Here is a 23,491-nt window from a genome sequence, read left to right as displayed (position 1 = left end):
TGTCAGAAATTGACGTCGAATCCGGAATGTATAATCGGTAGGGGCAAACGTGAGGATGTGAAGAAACGGTAGAGGCAGGCTACTGTCTTATTGTAATAAGAATGGTAAAAAATGGGAGATTGAATTGTGAGTTAAATGTGTGTAAACTTAACACTAATATTCTTAATATTGTATAAAGCAAGGGTAATTTGGTATTTTTATTACAAATTTGTGTGTAGAATTATAATTATTTGGTGTAAACTTATCATGTTCAAAAAATGACGTAAAGATAGTAGATTAATGGTGTATAGATAAAATTTCCCAAGAAATATTTAGTTCACAATCTTTGAATGTCATATCATGTGGCGATGTAGATGAAAATCAAAACAATTTTAAATTTGACACCAACTATCTATGATTCAATATATGAATTGGCAATTTTTTTTTTATTCTGGTACACCACATCATATTGATGTCATGGCACTGGCCACCTATCGAACATCTTCTTATCTATTATATGCTTTTAACGAAAAGTCAACCTTAATCGTAAAATGAGGTCTTGACTTTTAGGGTTCAAAATATTTTTTTGTAAATTTAGAAAAAAAAATATATTTATATTTTGATTAATCTTATGAACCCAACGATTTAATATGAAATATGAAAAGTTCATGATAATTTTGGATCATTGGATATAAAATAAAATACATTTCTTAAACTTTTCAGGTTACATTTGAATTTTGTTTCAAACAAAAAATATCATTAGATTTATAAGATCGATTAAAATACAAATATATTTTTTTTCTAAATTTAAAAAATATATTTTTTGAACCTTAAAAGTGAACCCTAAGAGTTAGTACCTCATTTTAAGACCTCATTATAAGACCTCATAAGAGAATTTATATATATATATATATATATATATATATATATATATATATATATATATATATATATATCACATGCACACAAACCGTTAGAGATAAAGCTTCTGCTGATAAAGCTTCTATTGATAATGATAAGATTCCCAAAAGATAATGCTTGTTCTTAGTTGAGGATTAGTTACACATTTGTTATACGTACTTCATCATATGTATAGATATGTTTATCTCCTAGCCTGTAACTAGTCTAACAACGCACCATAAGAAGTGGAGAGTTTGGCTGTACCATCTATCTATATATATATATATATATAAAAAAGTAGAATACAACTTCACATTTTTTTCCCTCCTAAACTTCTAATTTTGTTTTACATTTTTTAATTCTTATTATGTTTTAATTATTTAGTTATAATCCTCTAACAACCATTTAAATTATCCTTTATCTAAACTCCAATTTAATAATTTAATGATTATCCTTTATCATTATTTAAATGATAATATAAGTATATTTATTACTAATTTTAAAAAATCTATATCTATAAATATATAAAAATAAAAGACACTTCATCTTTTTTTCCCTCCTAAAATTACAAATTTTTTATCTTATTAATTTATTCTCTCAACAAATATTTCAATTGAAATACTTAATTTATTCCCTTAAATATCATACTATACTATATATAAAAGTAGAAGACACTTCTCAATTTTTCTCTCTCAAACTTCCACAATTTTGTTAAATTTTTTAATTCTCATTATTCTTAGGTATTTTAGTTTCTTTGTTATATTTTAACTGCTTAATCAGCAAATATATTTGATTTTCTATTTGTAACAACCATTTAAAATTAATTATTTATCATTATCCGTTTAAAATTATTCTTTATCATTATATAAAATATTTATGATTTGGAATCCAAATCATAAATCCATAAAATTGCATAAGATCCCGACTAATCTGGCTCCATTGCTTTCTATAGCAACAGGAATGCACAACGCAAGCCCCGTTCCTTAACTCCAAATCAGGTGATCGGATGCGACAATTCCTCCATGGGTCGTGGAACTTCCTCCATGCCAAAATTTACCTCACCATCTCCACTGAATGGACAAGATAACCATGCGAAATGCCAAATATGCAAATGGTACAATCACAGTGTCTTGGATTGTTTCAAGAGAATGGATTTCTCATTTCAGGGTAGGCGTTCGCCGAGGGAACTTGTTGCCATGGTTGCTGAGACAAATGACAAACTACTAAACACGCAATGGTTTGCAGACAGTGGCGCAAATACCCATATCACTTCTGATGAAACCAATATTGACAATCCGCAACCATTTCATGGTAATGATGGTGTGAATGGTATAGGTACTGGTTCATCTCTTCCCATACTCAGTATTGGCTCTCATCATTTACATACACCACAAAAACCATTGCTTCTCACAGATATTGTTCATTGTCCACAAGCCTCATCAAACCTGTTTTCTATTAATAAACTATGTCTTGATAATAATGTGTATTTTGTACTCACTGGTTGTGGTTATGCTGTGAAGGACATGCAGACGGGGACAGTGCTACTCCAGGGGCAAAGTGAGAATTGTCTATATCCTTTGAATTTTCAGCAGCTTTCTAGGAATAAAATAAGGAGCCTCACTGGCTTTCTTGGTGTTAAAACAAATTCTTCAATCTGACATTCACGTCTTGGGCATCCATCATCCCAAATTCTCTATTATCTTTTTAAAAGTCGTCAAATTCCTGTCTCTGGTCCTGCTAGTCCTCACATGCTGTGTGAGCCACGTCAACTTGGGAAGAATAAACAATTACCTTTCTCTGATTCTACAAGTTGTTCATCTAAGCCATTAGAACTCATTTATTCTGATGTATGGACTTCTCCAATTATTTCATTAAGTGGATTCAAGTATTATGTTATTTTTGTTGATTCTTATAGTCGATTTTCCTTACTGTTTCCATTAGCAAATGAATCTGACGTATTCACAACTTTCACAAAGTTTAAATTGTTAGTGGAAAAACAATTTGATTGTTGCATTAAACAATTTCAAACTGACAATGGTGGAGAATATGTCTCAAATCAATTCAAAATTTTTTTAAGTGCAAATGGTATTCTTCATCATCTCACATGCCCTTACACATCTCAACAAAATGGTGTTGCTGAAAGAAAACACCGATATATTGTCAAAACAGGCCTAACCTTGCTTGGACAGTCTGGTTTGCCATCTCGATTTTAGGTTGATTCTTTTCTTACCTCAGTTTATCTAATAAATCGAATGCCAACTCTTGTTTTACAACACCAGACTCCATACTATATGCTTTATCATCGCGAACCTGATTACAAATTTTTGAAAACCTTTGGGTGCCAATTTTCTCCGCTATTCTGTGCTTATATTCCACACAAATTGTCTTTTCGTAGTACTCCTTGCATATTCGTGGGATATAGTTCTCAACAAAAAGGGTATCGATGCTTCAATCCCTCTTCTCAACGAGTGTTTATTTCATGAAGTGTGGTATTTGGTGAGACTAGGTTTCTTGCAAAGGAGTTAGCCATTCTCAATGCGTCTGGATCAAGCAAACAACCGTCAAGCATAGCTCCTCTCATGGCTCCTCCAGCGTTATTATCAGGTACTACTCTTTCCTCTCAATCTTGTAATTCTTTATCTCCCGCTCATATCTCACCTAGTCCCTTGTTGTCTCCTTTACCTGAAGCCATATCAAGCCCACCAACACCTTTGTCCACCACTGTTATTCAATCTGAAGCCACTGCACAATCATCCATAATGTCTCCTACCCCACAATCACTCGTACCCAACACCACTCACACAAATCATAGTCTTATCCCACAATCACCCGTACCCAACACCACTCACACAAATCATTTTGCCCTTGTACTCCCCCAGCTCTCTCGATCTTCGAGTCTTCTGTGATTCGGACTGGGCAGGAAACCCAGACGATCGTCGATCAACGTGTGGATATGGAGTTTTTCTTGGACAAAATCTGATTTCTTGGTCATCTAAAAAGCAAGCAGTGGTCTCCAAATCCAGCACTGAAGCTGAATATAGATCAATGGCTCTAGCCACGGCTGAGTTGTACTGGCTACGAATGCTGATCCGTGAACTACAAATAGGCCTATCTTCTTCGCCAACTTTGTGGTGTGACAATCTTAGTGCAATTGCTTTGGCTGCAAATCCAGTTTTTCATGCACGCACGAAACATATTGAAGTTGATTACCATTTTGTTCGGGAAAAAGTAATCAATCGGGATATTCAGATTAAACACATTTTCACTACAGATCAGGTTGCAGATATCTTTACAAAAGGTCACACTGCGTCTCGCTTTGTTTAGTTACGTGACAAACTGCTGTTTGTGTCCTCCCCAACAGTTTGCAGGGGTGTGTTAGAGATAAAGTTTCTGCTGATAAAGCTTCTACTGATAATGATAAGATTCCCAAAAGATCATGCTTGTTCTTAGTTTGTTCTTAGTTGAGGATTAGCTACACATTTGTTATACGTACTTCATCATATGTATAGATATGTTTATCTCTTGTAACTAGTCTAACAACTCACCATATAAGAAGGGGAGAGTTTGGCTGTACCATCTATCTATATAATGAGAATACAATGATGAGGCCTGGTAAGCTTGAATACCAGCTCTCTTTCACAGTCAGTTTTCAAACTCCAACTATGTGCACTTATTTTTCAATCATAGATGCTGTGGGTCCCACCGTAAATGTGTAGTCCCTACTTTTGTTGGGGTTTATTACATCCATTAGATTTGGAATGCATAAAGTCGGTGAGAATTCTCACATGTACACCAACTTTATGCATTTGTTTTTCAATCATAGACACGATGGGTCCCATAGAAAATGTGTGGCACCCACTTTTGTTGTGGTTTATTAGAGCCATTGGATTTCGAGTGCATAAAGTTGGTGCGTATGTGAAAATTCATATATATGTCTATAACAATATACTTCAAGGGATACAAATGACCATTATTGAGGAAATACTTATTCAACCAAATCTAAAATATTACCATTCATCTACACTATTTTGGGTTAACGCAACTTTTGTTGACTTAAAAAGTTGTTAGGTGCAAATCAAAGTCCTACAATTACTAGACATGAGAAAGATGATGGGTTTATAAGTATAGACAATATTTCTATTAGTATAAGACCTTTTGGATAAAAACCTAAGAGTAAATCTGTGCTGGTCAAGGTATAAAACGGACAATATCATACCAATATAGAGATATGTGAGGTCTATAGTCCTAACAAGAGGTTGCACGTTCCGTTATGGAATGTTGAAACGTTACAACTTACTAACTAAAAATGTAGTTTGCTGCACGCGTGAATGTGTGCACAATATTAGTCTCCAAATGTACAGTACATCGGATCAAAGACTAGCAATCATTGTCCCGTGAGGTTACTTAGAACATATACATAAATATATATATATATATATAGACACACACACATACACACAACAAAATCTTTGAACCCTAGGCCCATCGAGATACCCTGTTCATCTAAAAAAATATTTCCAATATTGTGAGAGATCTCCACTTATATGTATAACATATAGCTAGAGAGAGAGTGAGAGAGAGAGGAGATCTTATGGATCGTTTCTCAACAACTCCATATCTTCCAATATCTGACGAAAATATGTTTGATGAGTTGTTCCAAATCTCTTGTGATCCTCATCAACATCAACAACAACAACAACTTACAATACTTCAAAAAGATGGCGAAGTACCGGAATGCGGCCGGCGGCCGCCTGAATCAGCAGCTGCTTTTGGTGTCAAAGATGATGATCATATGAAGCCTAATGAGAGTAAGAGGCAGAAATTGATCATGCATAGAGACATTGAGCGCCAAAGAAGGCGAGAAATGGCTACCCTTTACAAATCGCTCAAGTCCTTACTCCCCCATGAAATTCTCAAGGCAAACTTCTTTATTCTTGATTACATTTCTTCTTGGTTTTTCGATTAATTAATGTAATTATATGATTAATTTAATTTAATGCAGGGGAAGCGATCGACGTCGGATCAAATTCAAGAGGCAGTGAATTATATAAAAAGATTAGAGATCAAGATTGAAGGGTTGGGTGACAAGAGAGATGGATTAAAGAGATCATTATTGTCCAATTCATCATCATCTTCTTCTAATTATGCATTTTTGGAAGAATGTTCAAGTGATCAATTATTCATAGTGATGGTTGAGCCTTGTTTGGTTGGAATAAGGGTTATTATAAACACAAAGCTGGGAGTTCCTTTTTCAAGATTTCTTCATCTTCTTGTTGGAGAAGAGCTTAGTGTAATTAGCTACACTTCAAGTAAAGTGAATCAAAGGATGCTCCACAGTGTAGACTGCCAGGTAATGTTAATTAATTACTCGATTATCGCGTTAATATTAAGTTTAATTAGGGTTTTTTTTCAAATTCATTCTTATGTGTGTATATAAACAGGTCAGTGATGGGAGAAGCATTGATGTGTCTGAACTGCAACAGAAGCTAACAAACTCATCAGTAATTCCAGGCAAAAACTTAATTTCAATTATAAATCCCCCTTTTGTTTTAGGGCAAGAGTTATGTTGTTAATTCTACTAATTAAGTGAACATGGGGTGTCTATTATATATGTTTATATTAACTGTAGAGTTTAGGTTTTGTTTAACTTCACACTCTCTCTCTTATTAATGAACTAAAGTAACTACTTCAATAAGTAACTCAAGAGTTGCTTAAAGATAATACAATAGTGAGATGAGTACCGAAATGGTCCATGTACTTTCAAAAAAGGATCGATCAATCTCTTCTACTTTGTTTCAGACTAAACAAGTCTCTATACTTTATAAATTGGTCTCCGTTAACCCTTCATCCAAACATACGCTAAATTTTGTTAATATGGACTATAATATGTTACATGGCTTTGATTTGGAAAAAAAGAAAATTATGTGTGTAAATGCCATGTCACTTAAATCAAAGCCAAAATGCATGTTAAGCACAAAAATACACGGTGCAAAACAAAACAAAATTTCTTTCTCCTACCCCTACAACCTAATTTACGAGAGTTAAACCTAATTTATTTCTCCTACGATCTGCAACCGTTTTCCTTTCTAATTTCTCATCGCCCTACTATTGCCTGTTCAAGATATGACATATGGTTTTATTGGTTTTCAACTTTGCATTTTCAGTTTTGGGTTTCATTTTGGTTTTCGTTTAGGATTTTTTTTAAGGTTTTCATTAAGGTTTTTTTTTTTTTGGGTTTCGGTTACGGGTTTCAATTTGGTTTTAGGATTTTGGATTTGGGTTTTGATAAAGGTTTTTTATTTTAGTTTTGGACTTAGGGTTTTGAATTAGAGCTTCAAGTTGGGGTTCCAACTTAGGGCTTCGGTTATGTTTAGGGATTGAATTTGGGTTTCAATTTGTGGTTGCAATTTAGGTCTCTTTGGTTTCAATTTGGGGTTTCATTTTGTGGTCTTTACTTGATATTTAATTTGTCCAGATTTTGTTCGATTACACTCCCAATGGTGAAAAATGATACCAGAGCAATTCGGATACCTCTTTTAGAGCTTGAAGTGAGTAATTTTCTTAATTTTCTGTTTGGACTGTGATTCTGAGTGATTGTGAGATTTAATTAGGACTATAATAGGGACTGTTTTGAACTGTGAATTTTAGTTGGGATTGTTTTCAACTTAAATTGGGACTGTTTTGAGCTTAAATTTGGTCTGTACATTTTGAATTGAAATTGATCTGATAATGAACTCTAATTGAGACTGTTTTGAATTGGGATGATTTGAGATTGTTTTGAACTTAAATTGGGACTAGTTTGAACTTAAAATTGGTCTGATATGAACTGTAATTGAGATTGTTTTGAATTGGGATTGATTTGAACTGTGATTCTTAATGTTGCAAATTCTGATTTAATTGTTACAGGGATGTACAAGTTTAGATAGTGGGCATAGCATTGACGTCAAAGAAGAAGAAAAATGAGAATTCCTCCCTGAAGACAATTCAAAGATGAAGAAATCATCTCATGATGAAGAATCTGTGGGCATATTTGCTGCTCATTAATGGAGCTGTTATGTAGCTTATTTGTTATGTTTCTGTACAATTGTTGTAGCTATTTATCTTGAATTGAACTTGCAGCTATTTTTCTTTCATATGTTTCTCCATCTTTTTTGGATATATTCTTTTAGGTTGTTGGGTTTGTGGATCTATTGTTGAGTTTTTTTGTTTTTTTTTTTTTTTGTGGGTCTATTTTCAAGTAATTTTAGGTGTTTCCTGTAGTTAATTTTGACTATTTCAAAGTAATAGGCTCAAATGACCCATTTGTTCAAAGGCTTAATTAATTGACCTATTATCAAAATAATTATACTTTTTAGCACCGAAAGATAGGGGTTGCTACATTTTAGTCACCCAAAAAAAATGACATGTTTCAAACAAATATAACGATATTATATTTTATAATTTTAAAAATCAAATATTAAAAATGATGCCACTAAAAACATTAAGCGGCAACAAATACATGTTGCTTAACATCGCCACAAAAGGTTGCGTCACAAAAAAACCTATGACGAAGCGAAAATGACGTCATATTAAGTATTATTTTACGGGTGACAATGATTAATTTTTTTTCTTAAAATAAAAGTAATGTACAGCATAGATGCCATAGATATATATATATCTTGTCCACATTGTTTAGTTGTACATGGGACTCATCGTGTTTTCTTTTTCTTAAATATGCCATGAGACTAATCATGTTAATTATTTCACAAAAGAAAAGGTATTTTTCTTCTATGGCAAGTTCTACTTATTCATACAGCATTATTTTAAAACCTTAATTAGCAAGAGGAATGCAATATAAAATGGATTAGTTTGATTTAAGCATCATTAACTATAATTACATATATAGTTTAAAACCATATACATAATAACAACCTTAAAGAATGATCGATGGGCAATATGTGGAAGAAAATGACATAATGTTCCATGAAGGATAGCCCTAATCTTACAAATTGTATAAGATTTAACATGACAAATAGTTTGGGTTACGTTGCAACTCAGGTTGTTCAACCTCTCCAAACTGGTAGCTCAGTGTTCGAAATTATTTCAATTTAGTCATTATTTCAATTTAGTTAATCGAACATATTTCTCCTCATTCAGGCACTCAACTCACTTATGTACGTAGTGTTATACTGGTGTGGACAAACCATTGCCGACATGAAAAATAATTTTTTCCAAAAGCTTACAAATGGAAATCTCGAAACCAGATCAAAACCCCCAAATCAAAACCTAAATCAGGACCCCCATCTTCCTCTTCTCTTATCTCTCTCCTTGTTTCACTTTGTCACAGAACCCTAGATTTTTCATTTGGCTAGCTCGTCTACAATAGCTTTGATCCTCTTCTCCTTAGGATGAGCTCTTCTTTTAATCGAAAGATCTCTCAATTCGATATTGATTTGCCAAATTCCTCGGGAGCCTAGTCCAAGCTTCACGAGCTGTCTTTGTGGCGGCTACTAGAGGAAAGAGTGCCGTTGATGTAACCAAGAAGATTGTACTTGGTAAGTGTTTTGATGTAAACTTTGGCTTGCCATGATGAGAAGTTGGTGGAGTCAAGTTTGAAAGGCAACGAAGCTGATTCATTAAGGAACACAAGAGGGGGCTCAATGGTTTTGTTGGTTGAAGACTTGAAGGAGTGAGGTTTGTTGGTAGCCATCATTGGGTGGGGTTTGTTTCTCGGGAAAATCTATTTAGGGTTTCGGTTTTCAGTTTTTCTTGTAGTGCAAATACCCAGTTGCCTGAAGCCACATCAACGATTTTCATTCGGTCAATGTCCAGTATAAGCATGTTGACTGTTCGAAACCTCAGAAGTTTGTCCAAATGACTAGATTTGAACAAATTTGAATTTGGTAGAATTTCTACTTCTAACTGTGCAATTAGTGAGGTGTACCATAGGTGTCTGGACTTGTGTCCTGGGGATGACAAGTTACAAAGCTTCTTTGCACCTACAAACATAAGGAGATGGCACATATCATCTCAAGGTGGTGACCTAGTTCGCGCCTCAACCTGGTCACCCTCTCTTGGGGTTCAAAAGCAACAATTATTGAAGATTATTCTCAGCCACATCTCAAACACTTATATTAATATATGAATTCGCTAAAAGGCCAGTGATTGGCCAAAATTAACATTAACAAGTATCGAAAATTCCTTAATTTTAAGCTAAAATTAAGCACAAACAATTTCATGATTTCATGCTCAATCGGTAGTACTTCAATGCCATTGATTTTCTATATAAATGGTCTTATTATTTTTTTCACAGATTCTGAAAAAGCACAGAAAGACATCCAGGCTCATATAAACATACATACTAGACAAAATAACTCTTGCCCTAAAACAAAAGGGGGCTTTGATTGAAATTAAGTTGTGGTTGGAATTACTGATGAGTTTGTTAGCTTCTGTTGCAGTTCAGACACATCAATGCTTCTCCCATCACTGACCTGTTTATATACACACATAAGAATGAATTAGAAGAACCCTAATTAAACTTAATATTAACACGATAATCGAGTAATTAATTAACATTACCTGGCAGTCTACACTGTGGAGCATCCTTTGATTCACTTTACTTGAAGTGTAGCTAATTACACTAAGCTCTTCTCCAACAAGAAGATGAAGAAATCTTGAAAGAGGAACTCCCAGTTCTGTGTTTATAATAACCCTTATTCCAACCAAACAAGGCTCAACCAGCACCATGAATAATTGATCACTTGAACAATATTCATCCAATAAGGAACAATTAGAAGAAGAAGACGATGATGATCTCTTAATTAATCCATCTCTCTTGTCACCCAACTCTTGAATCTTGGTCTCTAACTTTTTTATATAATTCATTGCCTCTTGAATTTGATCCGACGTCGATCGCTTCCCCTGCTAATCAAATCAATCATGTAATTACACTAATTAATCGAAAAACCAAGAAGAAATGTAATCAAGAGTAAAGGGATTGACCTTGAGAATTTCATGGGGGAGTAAGGACTTGAGGGAGTTGTAGAGGGTAGCCATCTCTTGCCTTCTTTGTCGCTCAATGTCTCTATGTGTGATTAATTTCTGCCTCTTATTCTGATCAGGCTTCATATGATCATGATCATCATCTTTGACTCCAAAAGCAGCTGGTGATTTACGCCGGCGCCGGCCGCAATCCGGCACTTCGCCATCTTTTTGAGGTACTGTAAGTAATTGTTGTGGATGGTGATGAGGATTACAAGAGATTTGGAATAACTCATCAAGATCAATACTTTCTTCAGATATTGGAAGATATGGAGTTGCTGAGATAATCTCCATTATCAAATAATCTCCTCCCACTATCAGTCTCTCTCTCTAGCTATATATTATGCTTATACATATAAGCTGTGGAGACTAATATTATACAATATTGGAGATATATTTATTTGGCGAGCAGGATATCTGTGATGGGGCCTAGGGTTTCAAGATTTTCTAGCAAATGACCTCACGTGACAATGATTGCAAGCTTTTGATCCCATGCACTGTACATTTGGAGACTAAATATTATACAATTGCATTCGCACGTGCAGCAAACTATACATATATGTTTATTCTGGTCTATGTTGCGCTGGACCTTAATTATCACTTATGATTTGATACATTTTTTCTTTTGCAAAGTGTCATAATTCTCCTTTACCACGAGATATATATATGTGTGTGTATGTATTAAACAAAGTGTTGTATTTTAAAAAATGAAACTTAACCATATGACTTTGTTCTTCTCGAACCGTAAATTAAACAAGTGTCATTATCCAATATCGGACTAGCTGAAACTTTGTGAAAGTGGGCATTTCTTTTGGGATATATTGAGTTATTTTTTAAGTCCGCACTTTAAGTCTATATAGGATAATAGAGGGAGAATAGGGAGATCTAGAAGATCCTTACACAGATAGGAATATTATATCCTCGAGGGCCTCTTCCAATTCAAAAAACCCCCTTTTTTAATAAATATCTATTAAATCCCAAAAAGATGATAATAATAACCCCTTTTTTATAAGAAAAAAATGGTCATTATTGAGAGAAGGTGGAACAATATGATCAATGAGATGCATGTAAGGGTCCACAAAAGATTTGCTTGTGCATGTCATTAATTTTCTTTTTGAGGGATAGAGCTTATGATTAAGTATTGTTGAGATTAATTAAGTTTAATTAGTCCAACTATCAGGGATGCTTATAATATTGTTCTAGTATTATGTCATGCTCTAATAGATCATATGACACCTATTAATCTCATATATTATTTTTTTGGTAAGAATATTTTTTTAAAATAAGTGGGGATGGGGGAGTTGAATTTACGTACCACGAAGTCGAGTATATGCGTTAATTACTTATTAATCTCATATATTAAGGGACGACATATATCATACCGCATTACGACATTACAGCCTTCTTCTAAATAAAAATCATTTTGGGAAATTTCAAATGTTTGAATGTGATACTTTGTAATTATATGTAGAATCAACAGACTGTATGTATACACTCATGTGGCATAAGGTCACATAAGATAATTATTTGAGATTCTTGGTAGTTATTGTAAGCTGTAGTTTTTTAAAACAAATAATGATGGATTACTCTAATTAGTTAACTAATATTATATAAAAGCACACTTTTAAAGAGGAAAATTTTGAAATTGCAAACAGAAAAATAGGAACAATTCAAAACTAATTATAAAAATAAATAAATAAATAATGTCATATTAAAAATAATTGCAAAAAATTCGTAGCGTTTAAGGATGTAATAATATGATCTGATCAATATTGTTCAGCAATTTTTTAAGTGTTGAGGGAGTAGGTTGAAATTTGAAAGAGTGGGTCAGTTGACCACATTCATGGGTCCACACCTTGCTAATTATATGTTTTAATTAATAAAACAATACTTTTTATAGGTGTTAAGTCATTGATGACCTCAAAATTTATGTTTGATTATATATCCCGGCAAGGCAGTCTATTCATACATGGAAAGCGTGAGAAAATTAGGTTTTCATACTTCCTCAAATTTCAGGTAATTAATTCCTCTAAGAAAATGTGCGGCCGAACCCAAAACTACAGGAGGGCAGCACGTTTTAATAAATTTAGAATAAATTATTACGTTTTTTATTTGATATTTTTATGCAAATAAAAGAGTGTAGGCTTCGCTTGTGCAATAATCCCTATCAGAATTCTCAGCCCAACATACAATAGTTGATAGTGTCAGCTTTGAGTTATTCGGTTCACTATAAATACATCGAGCCAGTAAGATTTTGTTCTTCTGGACCATCGATTAGGTGTTGTCCACATTTTGGACATTGAGGGAGTCCATGTTAAACATGGATCTAAAATAAGGCTCATCGCACAAGTGGTTGGAAGATCCATTATAGCTCACAAAACCATGACTTGTGAACTTGGGTCGAACCATTTGTTTATAAGCCACTAAAACTCTCCATTTTTTTTTCCCATGTGAAACTCTTGTGTGGGTTCCAAAATGAAAAAGTCTACCCCAAGTAATGTGGGATTATAAATCTTGACAACCCCTTGTGGATATAACTACGAGGGTACTCAGTGTCCATACTCAACCAACTGTGCTACCATTTTATGGTTTTCCCAGTTAGTTTGATATTGTTATTACATGCTATTCAGCATTTATTTTAAGATATTTTTGGTTTTTATGCGTTCTGTAGTGTCCCTAAAGCCCAAGTTTTCAGAAGCCCAAAGGTGATGAGCCCAAGTAACAAGAAGGCCCCAATTGTTTCCCTTCGGCTCTGGTGACGAATTTGTCAAAAGAATGGCTGGTAGATAGATTGGAGCAGCATGGATATTTTGCGAACTCTTGTTGTTAGTTCTTTCTCCTTACGTTTATCTGTCATCGTTTAGACAAGGGTCCCTAGTGATTTTTTTAAAAAATCACCAGCGCTACTCGCGAAATGCCGCACCTTCCTCAGGCTCCATCTCGCTAGGAGGGGGGCAACAATGGTCCCTCCTAACATGAAAAACCCACCACCACCATTCCCATTGGCATAGTGATCGGACCTTTATTTTGAGGTCATAATAACCCTTCATTAGGATGTTCTAGTGCTTAGATGATATATTTATATTTGTTTTAGTTTGATTTTACACTTACAAGTGTTTTCTTTTGATTTTGTAGGAATCGGACGTAAAATGAACAAATTAAAGTTGTTTTTGAAAAGAGTCAGATGCTAACCTGTCTGGACACCCACTTCAATTTCAGTGCATATTTACAAGACAGAAGACAATATGTTTGGACACTCTCCAGAGGTGTTCGGACACCTAAGGTAGATTTGCCTATTTTATGAAGAAGGGTGTCCGAACACCCTCTTGAGGTGTCCGAACACCCTCTTGAGGTGTCCGGACATCTGTCGCGGATCTACAACTTCCAGAGCAATTAATAGGGTAGTTCGAGCAAAGCTTGATTGCAACCAATGGGGGATAACTTTGTAAGGGTAGATAGGTATTTTTACATGTAAAAAGAGGACAAAAACCCTAAGATTTGGTTTTTCCCTCATTCATTCACTCTTGAACATATAGCCTCCATTGTAGTTTCTCTATTTCTTTCTCTAGATTTTGTCAAGCTTCTTGTGATTTTGATTGTAAACATTGATTTTCTTCTATAAAATTGGTTGTTTATCTTCATTATGATGAGTAACTAATTTTCCTTTCTAGTTTCTAGTCCCGACGATAGGTGCGATGTTTTGATTGCACAAGGTATGCTTTAAGAGTCGTAGCTTCGATCTCTCTCCTTTAATTTCGTGATAGTTGTGTGATTGAGTGTATGAGAATGACATGTTGATTGTGTTCTTGGATTGTCTAGTCTAGGGATTCAATTTAATATGTTTGATTAAGAATTGCGAAATCCAATGCATGATTTTCTTAATTAATTGAGTTTCCTATTGTATAACTATTAATTATGTGTATTGATGATGGGGTTTTAGGTTAATTACGGAATATGCATGAGGGAGAGATGGTTTATTGACATTTGAGTGCGAAACTTGGGTGTTAGCTAAGCCGAGCCCCAAGGGGGAACATTAATCCATAAAATTAGGTGTTTATCCCTTTGCATTCATAGTAAATCAAGAGGCCTGATGATCTCTATGTAGCAATCGAAGTCTTAACGCTTCAATTCCCTTTGCATATGCATGATTGATAGTATCGTACAATGCATTGTGTATGGTTGTGAGTGTTTCCAATGTTACCTTGAGTATGAGAACTGAGTAGCCACCAGGACAAATTAAGAACTAGGTTTTTAATTAATTGTTTCAAATCAAATCTTATTTACTTTTGGTTACAAATTGCATATGCTACCGAACCATTCAATCACCTTTCTTGCTTGTTTTTATTTTGATATTCATTGCGTTTATTATGTTTGCTAGTTGTTTTCATATCATTCACTACCAAATTTGTATTGCTTCCTTGTGGATACGATACCAGACTCATTGGATTAAAACTTGTCGATCCCTACACTTGGAGTAAGTACACACACTTTGGTGTCGGTCACCTAGCCGGCAGAGCTTGGTGTCGGTCACTTGACCGACAAAGCTTTCAAAAGGAGTTGTGTAGCTTATATAATTTGAAGAATGGGTAGATAAGAAAGGTTGACCCACAAACACTTGAGGTATTATCCCACATTGGGCCAATGACCCATGTGGATTTCGTCTCTAAAAGGGCCCTCAAGTGTTATGAGATTGGACACCTCTTATTAAGTGAATGGAACTCCCACATCTAATCGATGTGGGATTCCTAATACTCCCCCGCATTTGTTGGCTTATACGAGATCCAACAAGTGGACTAGATAGGTTAGGGTCCAGGTCCATCATGTGGTACCCCTCACCTTGGTCCATATCCGAAAGGCCCACGGATGATCCAAAAGCTATTGGGTGGAGGTTTTGAGGATCGAGCAAATGCTCCGATACCATGAAGAATTTGTATGCCCTAAATTCTCAAAATCTACCCAAGTGACCAAATGTAGCAAATTTTTTTTTGGGTGACTAACTTGGAACGTTTGATTTTTGGATGACAAAAATGAAATCTTTAATATCTTTCAGTGACCAAAAGTCTATATATATATATATATATATATATATATATATATATATATATATATATATATATGTCATAGTGAAAGCAAGTGCGAAAAAGAAAGAGTGAAGACTCATTGGGCCGAAGCCTGGCCAATTAGTCCGAAGTCTGACCTAAGACTTGACTTCATTTGGGCCCAAGCTGGGCTTGGACTTCTATCTTCCTCCCAAGTAAGGCCCAAAGCCCGAATAGTAAACCCGAGCTTGGGCCTTATATTTTTGGATCGGGCCAGGGCCTGGCCTGATATCAACCCCTAGGCAGGAGGCCCTCAGTCAAAATCTGGTGGGGCGGGGCATTTGGATATTTTCTTCGGGGGCGGGATGGGGTTTGGGTTTTTGTATAGAAGGGAAAAAAAAGGGACAAAATTTAGGGATAAAAAAAAAAAGAAAAGAAAAAGGACATTCCTGATTCCTCCCTTGGCATATGGCATACCTAAGTTTTGATTGATGAGTGCGCAGTAGAGACTTCTGAAAGTCTATGGAGACCAGTACGAGCAACAAATACAGGAGAGTAACTAAAGAAGAAGTTATAGCAAAGATCAAGGACGATGGTGACTTCGACAAACTCCGCCTTATGATCATCCGCAAGATCAAAGAGAATGTAAGACCAAGTATTCCTGACTTTCTCTGATTCTCAATTTTTAATGTTTGAGTGTTAGTACGAAAACAGTAATTTAAGGCTTAAATTGAATCGCAGCAAGAATTGCGCAACAACATTACTTCGATTGTGCGCCAATCGGTGGCTCTAAATCGTCCAGGTTCGGAAAATATGAAGCCCAGACAACTCTCCGATGCCATATTCGAGGAGGTTGGGTAAGTTCTACATTTGACATTGTCTGCCTTCTTTGCTGATGGATGCGATGTCTGTTTGTCCTGAATGTATTTCAAGTTTCATCCTTTTAATTTGGTGTTTGAGGGATTTGGATTTATGATATTTATGGCGTTGGGAATAAATATTTGTTCGAAATTGGTGGTGAAAGACCTGAGTTCATCTTTATGTGATTTCTTTGGAAGACAACTTAGTCATGTGGCGAATTGGACTATCGTCTGGAGTTTTACGAATTTTAATTGGGTTATTTTTTGTTAATTGCTAGGAATGGAGTGATGACCCAGATTTCGGATAATGTGTGGGAGATAATCCGATCGGATCATGGCATGAAAAATGAAATAAAGGAAACAGTGCAATCTGTGTATGATAAGTTAACGAACCCTGAAACAAAAGAGATGGGTGAGTTACCAACACATGATGTTGTGAAAGTCGATAAGGGAGTGGAAAACAATGGTTCTATTGTGGCCTCTGCTGCTGATTTTCATGGAACATTGGATGAAAGTGAGCTTCAAGAGCCACCGGGTTTTTCTCTGGCAAATAATCATCAGAACAACAACTGTGAAGAGAAACATGAAGAGGTTCAGCAGTTATCCAGACCACAAGCTGATGGATCTCTGGAAGAGCACAAGGATGAAGCCCACTACTCAAAGGATGTCTCCAAGCAGGATGATGTTCTTGGTGTGCCACCTGGATTTTCTGCAGGCAATGGGCAACAGCAGCTATGTGACAGTAGCGATGAGGACCCCGATGTGCCTCCTGGTTTTGGTTGATGAGGCAACTGACAATTCTGTTTGCAGCCTCACTTATGCAACTATAGTACTTGGTGGAGACAATTCAATGAATGATAGGATAGGCAGAGATTCCTTAATACCTCCAAAGTGTTTGAACTAAATGGGGGGACCTTGATAGATCAGTTTATAGGCCATGCATGAAGGTTTGATGCTTCAGTTCGTCTTTGTATCTTTCCATGTTATGGTTAAATGGGATTATCTGTTATGTGATTTTCAATTCAAATTAATGACCAAGCTTCTGGGAGATATTGATTATAAGTCTAACTAATTAGTGTTGAATTGGTTTCTATTAGTTTTTATGTGCATGGTAATAAAATGCATTGATTACAAGTGTGAAGCCTTCTGCTCGGTTCTCACATTTTCTGTTTCATCAATTCTAGGTTATATGGTTTCCATAATAAGTGTTAAATTGCATCTATCAAGGCATATATCTTGAGGATTTTAGGCTTTTTTGCATGATTAGTTTCTCACCGTACTTGTGAATGTTGATGTGTCTGATTCCATAAATTTTGTGTATGATGTTGGAATATTCTATTTGTTTTTTGTTACCGGCCAAGTTCTCAAAATTCCTTGTTAATTATCGTTTCCAATCTGAATTGGTTAATGCCATATGAATAGAGATTTTTTTTGTACATTTGCCCTGCTGTCAGATACGACACAATTTCTTGCAGTTGTCTATGTGAGGGGTAAGTCTGTTACTAAAGTTTTAAACTTTTAATTTTGTTTTGCTATTGCATATTTTAATCAATGCGACATCTTGTTATGGAAGAAAAACCTCATTATCGCTTCACATATCATGAAATACACCATCGCTGATTGAAAGTAGATAAATGAATCCATGATTGTGGAGTTCTCATTCTTGGATTGCCATTGTGATTTTTATCCTCTTTAGAAATTTGTTACAAGATTTTGTGCCATATTTTACCATATACTTTGTCTTCTTCTCGTAAATATTCTATTGCTCTTTGCTCCTGCTGGATGCTTGTAATCTTTGATTTGGATGTTCATATCCTTTGTAATCTTTTGAGTTTCTAGATCTGTAGTAAAAAACATTCTCTACTTCATCTGAAATCTTATCTTACTGTTATTCCTGCTTATTTAGGAATTTTTATTCTTCAGATTATCGTGTTCAGATGACAGTTGAAGGAAATATCTATTGTATTGTGAGGAACACTGTACACTTGTGTGATCAGGAGCGGTACCGGATATGCATCGTTCATGATTTTTTTTTTGGTATACACTGTTCATGATTTTATGATGACTAAGTTGAGTAGTAGGTCTATGCGCCCCGATTTTTTACTGTAACCTTACAGATACTGGGCTTCTAACAGAGTATTTCGCTCAAACAAACTCGATGAATCCTTGGGAAAATGCATTGGTTTTGGAAGTTGTATCATAACATCTGAATGTCACCGAGTATGTTGCATTCTGGTTCACCTCTGAAAAGTAGAGTCTATTGGCCTTGAGAATGACAGTAACCACCTCTGGTGCAGCAAGCATGAAAAAATAAGATGAATTTACTTCACCAACATTTGTCAGAGCCCTTGTGAATCTCTTTGCTGGCCCCAAGGTGACTGAAAATAAAGGAAAGTGTAGCTCTCTTCAGGCGTGCTTGGTTTTTTGAGCAATTAATTACTCTGTGCGCAAGTATCCCAACTTCCTCATCTGTATAGACCAGACCACACGGGTAAGGGATATAATCCTTTGGTTGGATGTCGTATACCAATCTTGGATCATTCGCCCTTGATGGATTAACATGACCTGCACCAGTGGCAAAGATATCTGCAGGCTGAATATTTTGATCTAGAATTGGTCTGGGTTATCAATAAATTTTGTGCTTATGGATGTTAGTAGGTTACGCCCTCCATTAAAAAAGAAAAAGAAAAAGGAAAAGGAAAAAGTAAGTATCTTTATAGTATTAACAGTGTCTATGAATCTGGGAATCAACTTAGATGGCTGGTGAGATTGTGAAGGGTTACAATTTTGGTACCTTTCTCTTTTGTCTTTGAGATTGGTCATGTTGTTATTTATGCTGCACAAGAATTTAAGAGAAGGAGTTTTTTGTCCCAGGACTTGAGGTAAAATCTCTTTATGTTTTCAGTAAAGAACAATGTGGTCCATAGATTCAATGTGATTCCAGGATTACTGCAACTGCTTACAGCCCTAGTGCGGCTTCCATGAGTTAAACGGTAATTAATTGTTTGCGTCTAATTATCTAGATTTTCTGTCCTCTGCTGTCTCTCCTCCCACATCTGTGCCTCAACTTTTTTTTGTCTTGTCAGTTAGTTTCAAACTCTTCCTTTCCCAATGGTGGTGGAACAAGCTGGGTAGGAGAAACCAATGAAGCGACAGGAGGAGGCTGCAAATGCTGGAAAATGAACAGCAACCACACGTTATGCCGGTAATCTTTCTTTATGACCGGAGAGACTAGAAGAAAGCAAAAAAGAAAAGTGTAATTACTCTTTCTTTTCTTCCCTACTGATTTATCTAATTGGTGGCAGGGGATATAAAAGATCTTCTGAAGATATGACCAGTGAGGGTGAGAGCTTTTGAGCAAAGCAGCAATGCCGCTAAGATGAGGACAAGCCATTGATGTTCCTGAAATCATCTCAAATGATGGTTCTCTGTTTTCGCTGTCGGTTTTGACAGCAGTAGGCCATGCCGCAAGAATATTTACACTGGGGCCTATAATGTCAGGCTTTAGGATCCCAGGACTTATCGAGTTGGGGCCTCTCGATGAAAATTCAGCAACCATGGAAGCATTCGGAAGGCCGAAAACAGTTCCCTTGAACACAATTTTAGCCATTGGTGATGTTGACGCTGTGTAGTCTTTAATTCTCAACCCTGATTCATACCTGAAGTGTGATGCGGGAAGTGCATGAAAATCGGCTTTTATACTGTTATCAAGTTTATCATCGCTCGTGAGAATCATCGCAGCACCACCACCATCCTTTACTACTTTGCCTTTTTCAGTTCTATTTATTTTCCCACCATTCTCACACAACACTACCTTTCCTTTGACATCAACATCTGCCAATGATCCTGGATCGCAAAATTTTGATTTCTCATGATCACTATTTGATCCAGGGTAAACCAGGGGCAGTAATGTTGATGAGAAATGTTTAGGCTGGTAAAAGGATTCTCCATCATATTCCTCCCCATTGCCAAGAAACACGGTTGCTCTGTAGCTTCTGTCAATGGTGCATTTTGAGGTTCCAATGTCCTTTAATTAGGATGTTCTAGCACTTAGCTTATGTATTTTATTGCATTTTAGCTTAGTTTTACAGTTACAAATGTTTCCCTTTGGTTTTGTAGGAATCGGACCTTATTTGGGCAAGTTGGAGCACTTTTTGGGCACTTTTTGCTGTGAGGTGTCGGGACACCTCCCAAGGTGTCCGGACACCCACATATCCGGACATTTCCTTTGAAAAATGAAACAGAGCCTATAACGAAGACTTGATGAAGCCCAGGTGTCCGGACACCTTCCAAAGCCGTCCAGACACCTATCGCAGATCTGTAATTTTCCGCACCAAAATTTCAAGGACATTTGGGGTAAATCATGTATGTAACCAATGGAAAATGATTTTATAAGGGTAGTTAGGTATTTTCTATTGTAAAAAGAGGGGAAAACCCTAAGATTTGGGTTTCTGCCTCATTCATTCACTACACAACATCTAGCCTCCATAGTTCTTCTCTCTCTTTCTCTCTCTAGGGTTTTGCTTAGTTCTTGTGATGTTGATTGTAAACATTGGTTTTCTTATATAAAATTAATGTTTATTCTCATTATTATGAGTGGCTAAGTTCCCTTTCTAGTTTCTAGTCCCGAACGGTGGGTGCAAGGTTTCAATTACTCAAGGTATATTCAAAGAATCGTAGCTTCGATTTCTCTCCTTTAATTTCGTGATAGTTGTGTGATTGGATACATGAGAATGACATGTTTGATTATATTCTTGGATTGTCTAGTCTAGGGATTACATCTAATGTGTTTGATTGAGAATTGTTAAACCCATTACATGATTTCCTTAATTAATTGAGTTTTTCATTGCATAGCTATTAATTATGTGTATTGATGATGGGGTGTTAGCTAAGCTGAGCCCCAAGGGGAACATTAATTCATAATATTAGGTGATTATCCCTTTGCGTTCATCGTAGATTAAGAGACCCGATGACCTACATGTATGAATTAAAGTCTTATATCTCATTTCTCTTTGCATATGCATGATTGATAGTATCACACAATGCATTGTGTATGGTTGTGTGTGTTTGCAATGATACCTTGAGTATGAGAACCGAGTAGCCACCGGGACTGATTAGAGACTAGGTTTTTAATTAATTGTTTTAAATCAATTTCTCACTTGCTTTGGTTACAAAAATCGCTTATGCTACCAAGTCATTCGGTCATTTTTATAACTTGTCTTTATTTTGATATTCATTGCGTTTAGTAGTGTTAGCTAGTCATTTGCATATCATTCACCTAAAAATTTGCATTGCTTCCTCGTGGATCCATACCGGACTCACCTGTTTATTACTTACTGATACTCTACACTTGAGGTAAGTACACACATTTTGGTGTCGGTCAATGGACAGACACAAAGCTGTCCTTTTCCATATCTTTCACTTCATCTGCTGTAAGTTTTGCAGCAAAACCGGTGGTAACATGTCGATAGGAATATACCATCCGTTGTTGCTTATGTAAGATGGAGGTGGTGACCGTCAAAAATGAGTTGCACCAGCTATCTAAATCTGCGGATTGCACTGATGCTACACCTTCTGGTTTCCTTACCTTGACAATGTAAGTTTTCAACCTGCCCTCATAATTTGAAAAGACATCCCTGCTATTAGATATGCATACTTTTCCCTCTTTGATTACTTGAGAGAGGCTGAACTTGTGATTGAGACTAACAAGATGGATAAGCAACATGGTTGGCAAAAGTTTGCGTCTCTTGTTCTCCATGCTTGTAGAAGAAATAGAAAATTCTGGTGTTTTTAGATCATTTCCACCCATATGAAGTGTGATAAAGATGTCTCTATGTATGGGAATCAACGATGGCCAATAATGAGAATTCAATACACGTTTTTCATTAGTTTTTTCTGTGATCTAGTTCAGCTTGGTATCTATGCTGCACAAGATTTACAAGATAAGTGTATTTCTTTCCCTTAGGACTTCCTGTCTATACAGCTAAGAACAAGTCGATAGATTTTATGCAATTCCTGGTTTGCTACCATAGCGAGCTGTCTCCTAGCTGTGTGTGCCCTTAAAATAATAAGCAGGGTAACTTGGGACTGATTTTTGTATTTACATTCAGTAATAATAGTATGGTGAAAACCAAGTAATGACATTCTGAAAAAAAAAAAAAAAAAGGTGTTCATATTTTATAGTAAGAATTCTTGTAATAGTTGGGTTTCTCTGTACCTGTATGCGGAGATATTCTTTCGTCTATCCTTTTTGTCATATTATTCTTTGGTCTGTGAAACCAAGAAGCACACTATTGGGTTATATGCACTAATTTAAGAGGAAGAGGAGTAATGACAAGCAATATCCTTTTATGTTATTTACTTGTGCTGAATGTTCTGGTTTACAAGAACAAAGAAGATTCTTGATCTTTCCCAAACAATTCCTTGGAATTATTTCAGATGGTCAATAAAACTTTGTGCTTCACATCATTTGTTGCGGAATGATGATTCTTAATCGAGTAAGCATGTCAGCCTGTGGTATGGAGACTATATTTTAACAAGGCAGAATGGAAGTTGGCACTCTTCCAAAAAAAAAAAAAAAAAAGGATTCTATTTTTTCTAAGAATTTAGTTTGGTCTTTCTCTCCTGGTATTTGGAGCTTAGAATTTTTTACTTCGTCCTCGACTAATGCCTGGTTATTTTAACTTTCACTGA

At 35.7% G+C, this 23,491-nt stretch overlaps 4 protein-coding genes across 4 annotated transcripts; 2 read left to right on the top strand and 2 right to left on the bottom strand.

Moving 5' to 3' along the window:
- Positions 1-5,437: 5,437 nt before the first annotated feature.
- LOC119986401 (transcription factor bHLH118-like) lies at positions 5,438-6,620 on the top strand. Its single transcript, XM_038830953.1, has 3 exons — positions 5,438-5,797; positions 5,882-6,229; positions 6,321-6,620. The coding sequence occupies exons 1-3, from the start codon at positions 5,471-5,473 to the stop codon at positions 6,450-6,452; spliced, it is 807 nt and encodes a 268-aa protein (XP_038686881.1). The 5' UTR covers positions 5,438-5,470; the 3' UTR covers positions 6,453-6,620.
- Positions 6,621-10,064: 3,444 nt separating this feature from the next.
- On the bottom strand, positions 10,065-11,269 carry LOC119987346 (transcription factor bHLH118-like). The gene is made up of 3 exons (XM_038832228.1): positions 10,861-11,269; positions 10,438-10,779; positions 10,065-10,349 (listed from the first exon to the last, which is right to left on the bottom strand). The coding sequence occupies exons 1-3, from the start codon at positions 11,191-11,193 to the stop codon at positions 10,269-10,271; spliced, it is 756 nt and encodes a 251-aa protein (XP_038688156.1). The 5' UTR covers positions 11,194-11,269; the 3' UTR covers positions 10,065-10,268.
- A 5,075-nt stretch (positions 11,270-16,344) lies between these two features.
- Positions 16,345-17,894, top strand: LOC119987255. The gene is made up of 3 exons (XM_038832115.1): positions 16,345-16,583; positions 16,680-16,795; positions 17,077-17,894. The coding sequence occupies exons 1-3, from the start codon at positions 16,461-16,463 to the stop codon at positions 17,579-17,581; spliced, it is 744 nt and encodes a 247-aa protein (XP_038688043.1). The 5' UTR covers positions 16,345-16,460; the 3' UTR covers positions 17,582-17,894.
- A 1,986-nt stretch (positions 17,895-19,880) lies between these two features.
- LOC119986808 (subtilisin-like protease) lies at positions 19,881-22,607 on the bottom strand. Its single transcript, XM_038831505.1, has 2 exons — positions 22,192-22,607; positions 19,881-20,793 (listed from the first exon to the last, which is right to left on the bottom strand). Exons 1-2 carry the CDS (start codon positions 22,605-22,607, stop codon positions 19,881-19,883), a joined length of 1,329 nt encoding a protein of 442 aa, XP_038687433.1.
- Between the last annotated feature and the right edge of the window lie 884 nt (positions 22,608-23,491).

The sequence above is a fragment of the Tripterygium wilfordii genome, chromosome 20 (assembly GCF_013401445.1).
Source record: "Tripterygium wilfordii isolate XIE 37 chromosome 20, ASM1340144v1, whole genome shotgun sequence".
In the NCBI taxonomy this organism is placed as follows: Eukaryota; Viridiplantae; Streptophyta; class Magnoliopsida; order Celastrales; family Celastraceae; genus Tripterygium; species Tripterygium wilfordii.
The sequence above is the reverse complement of the archived record's forward strand: the minus strand, read 5'-3'. Positions and strand labels throughout refer to the sequence as shown.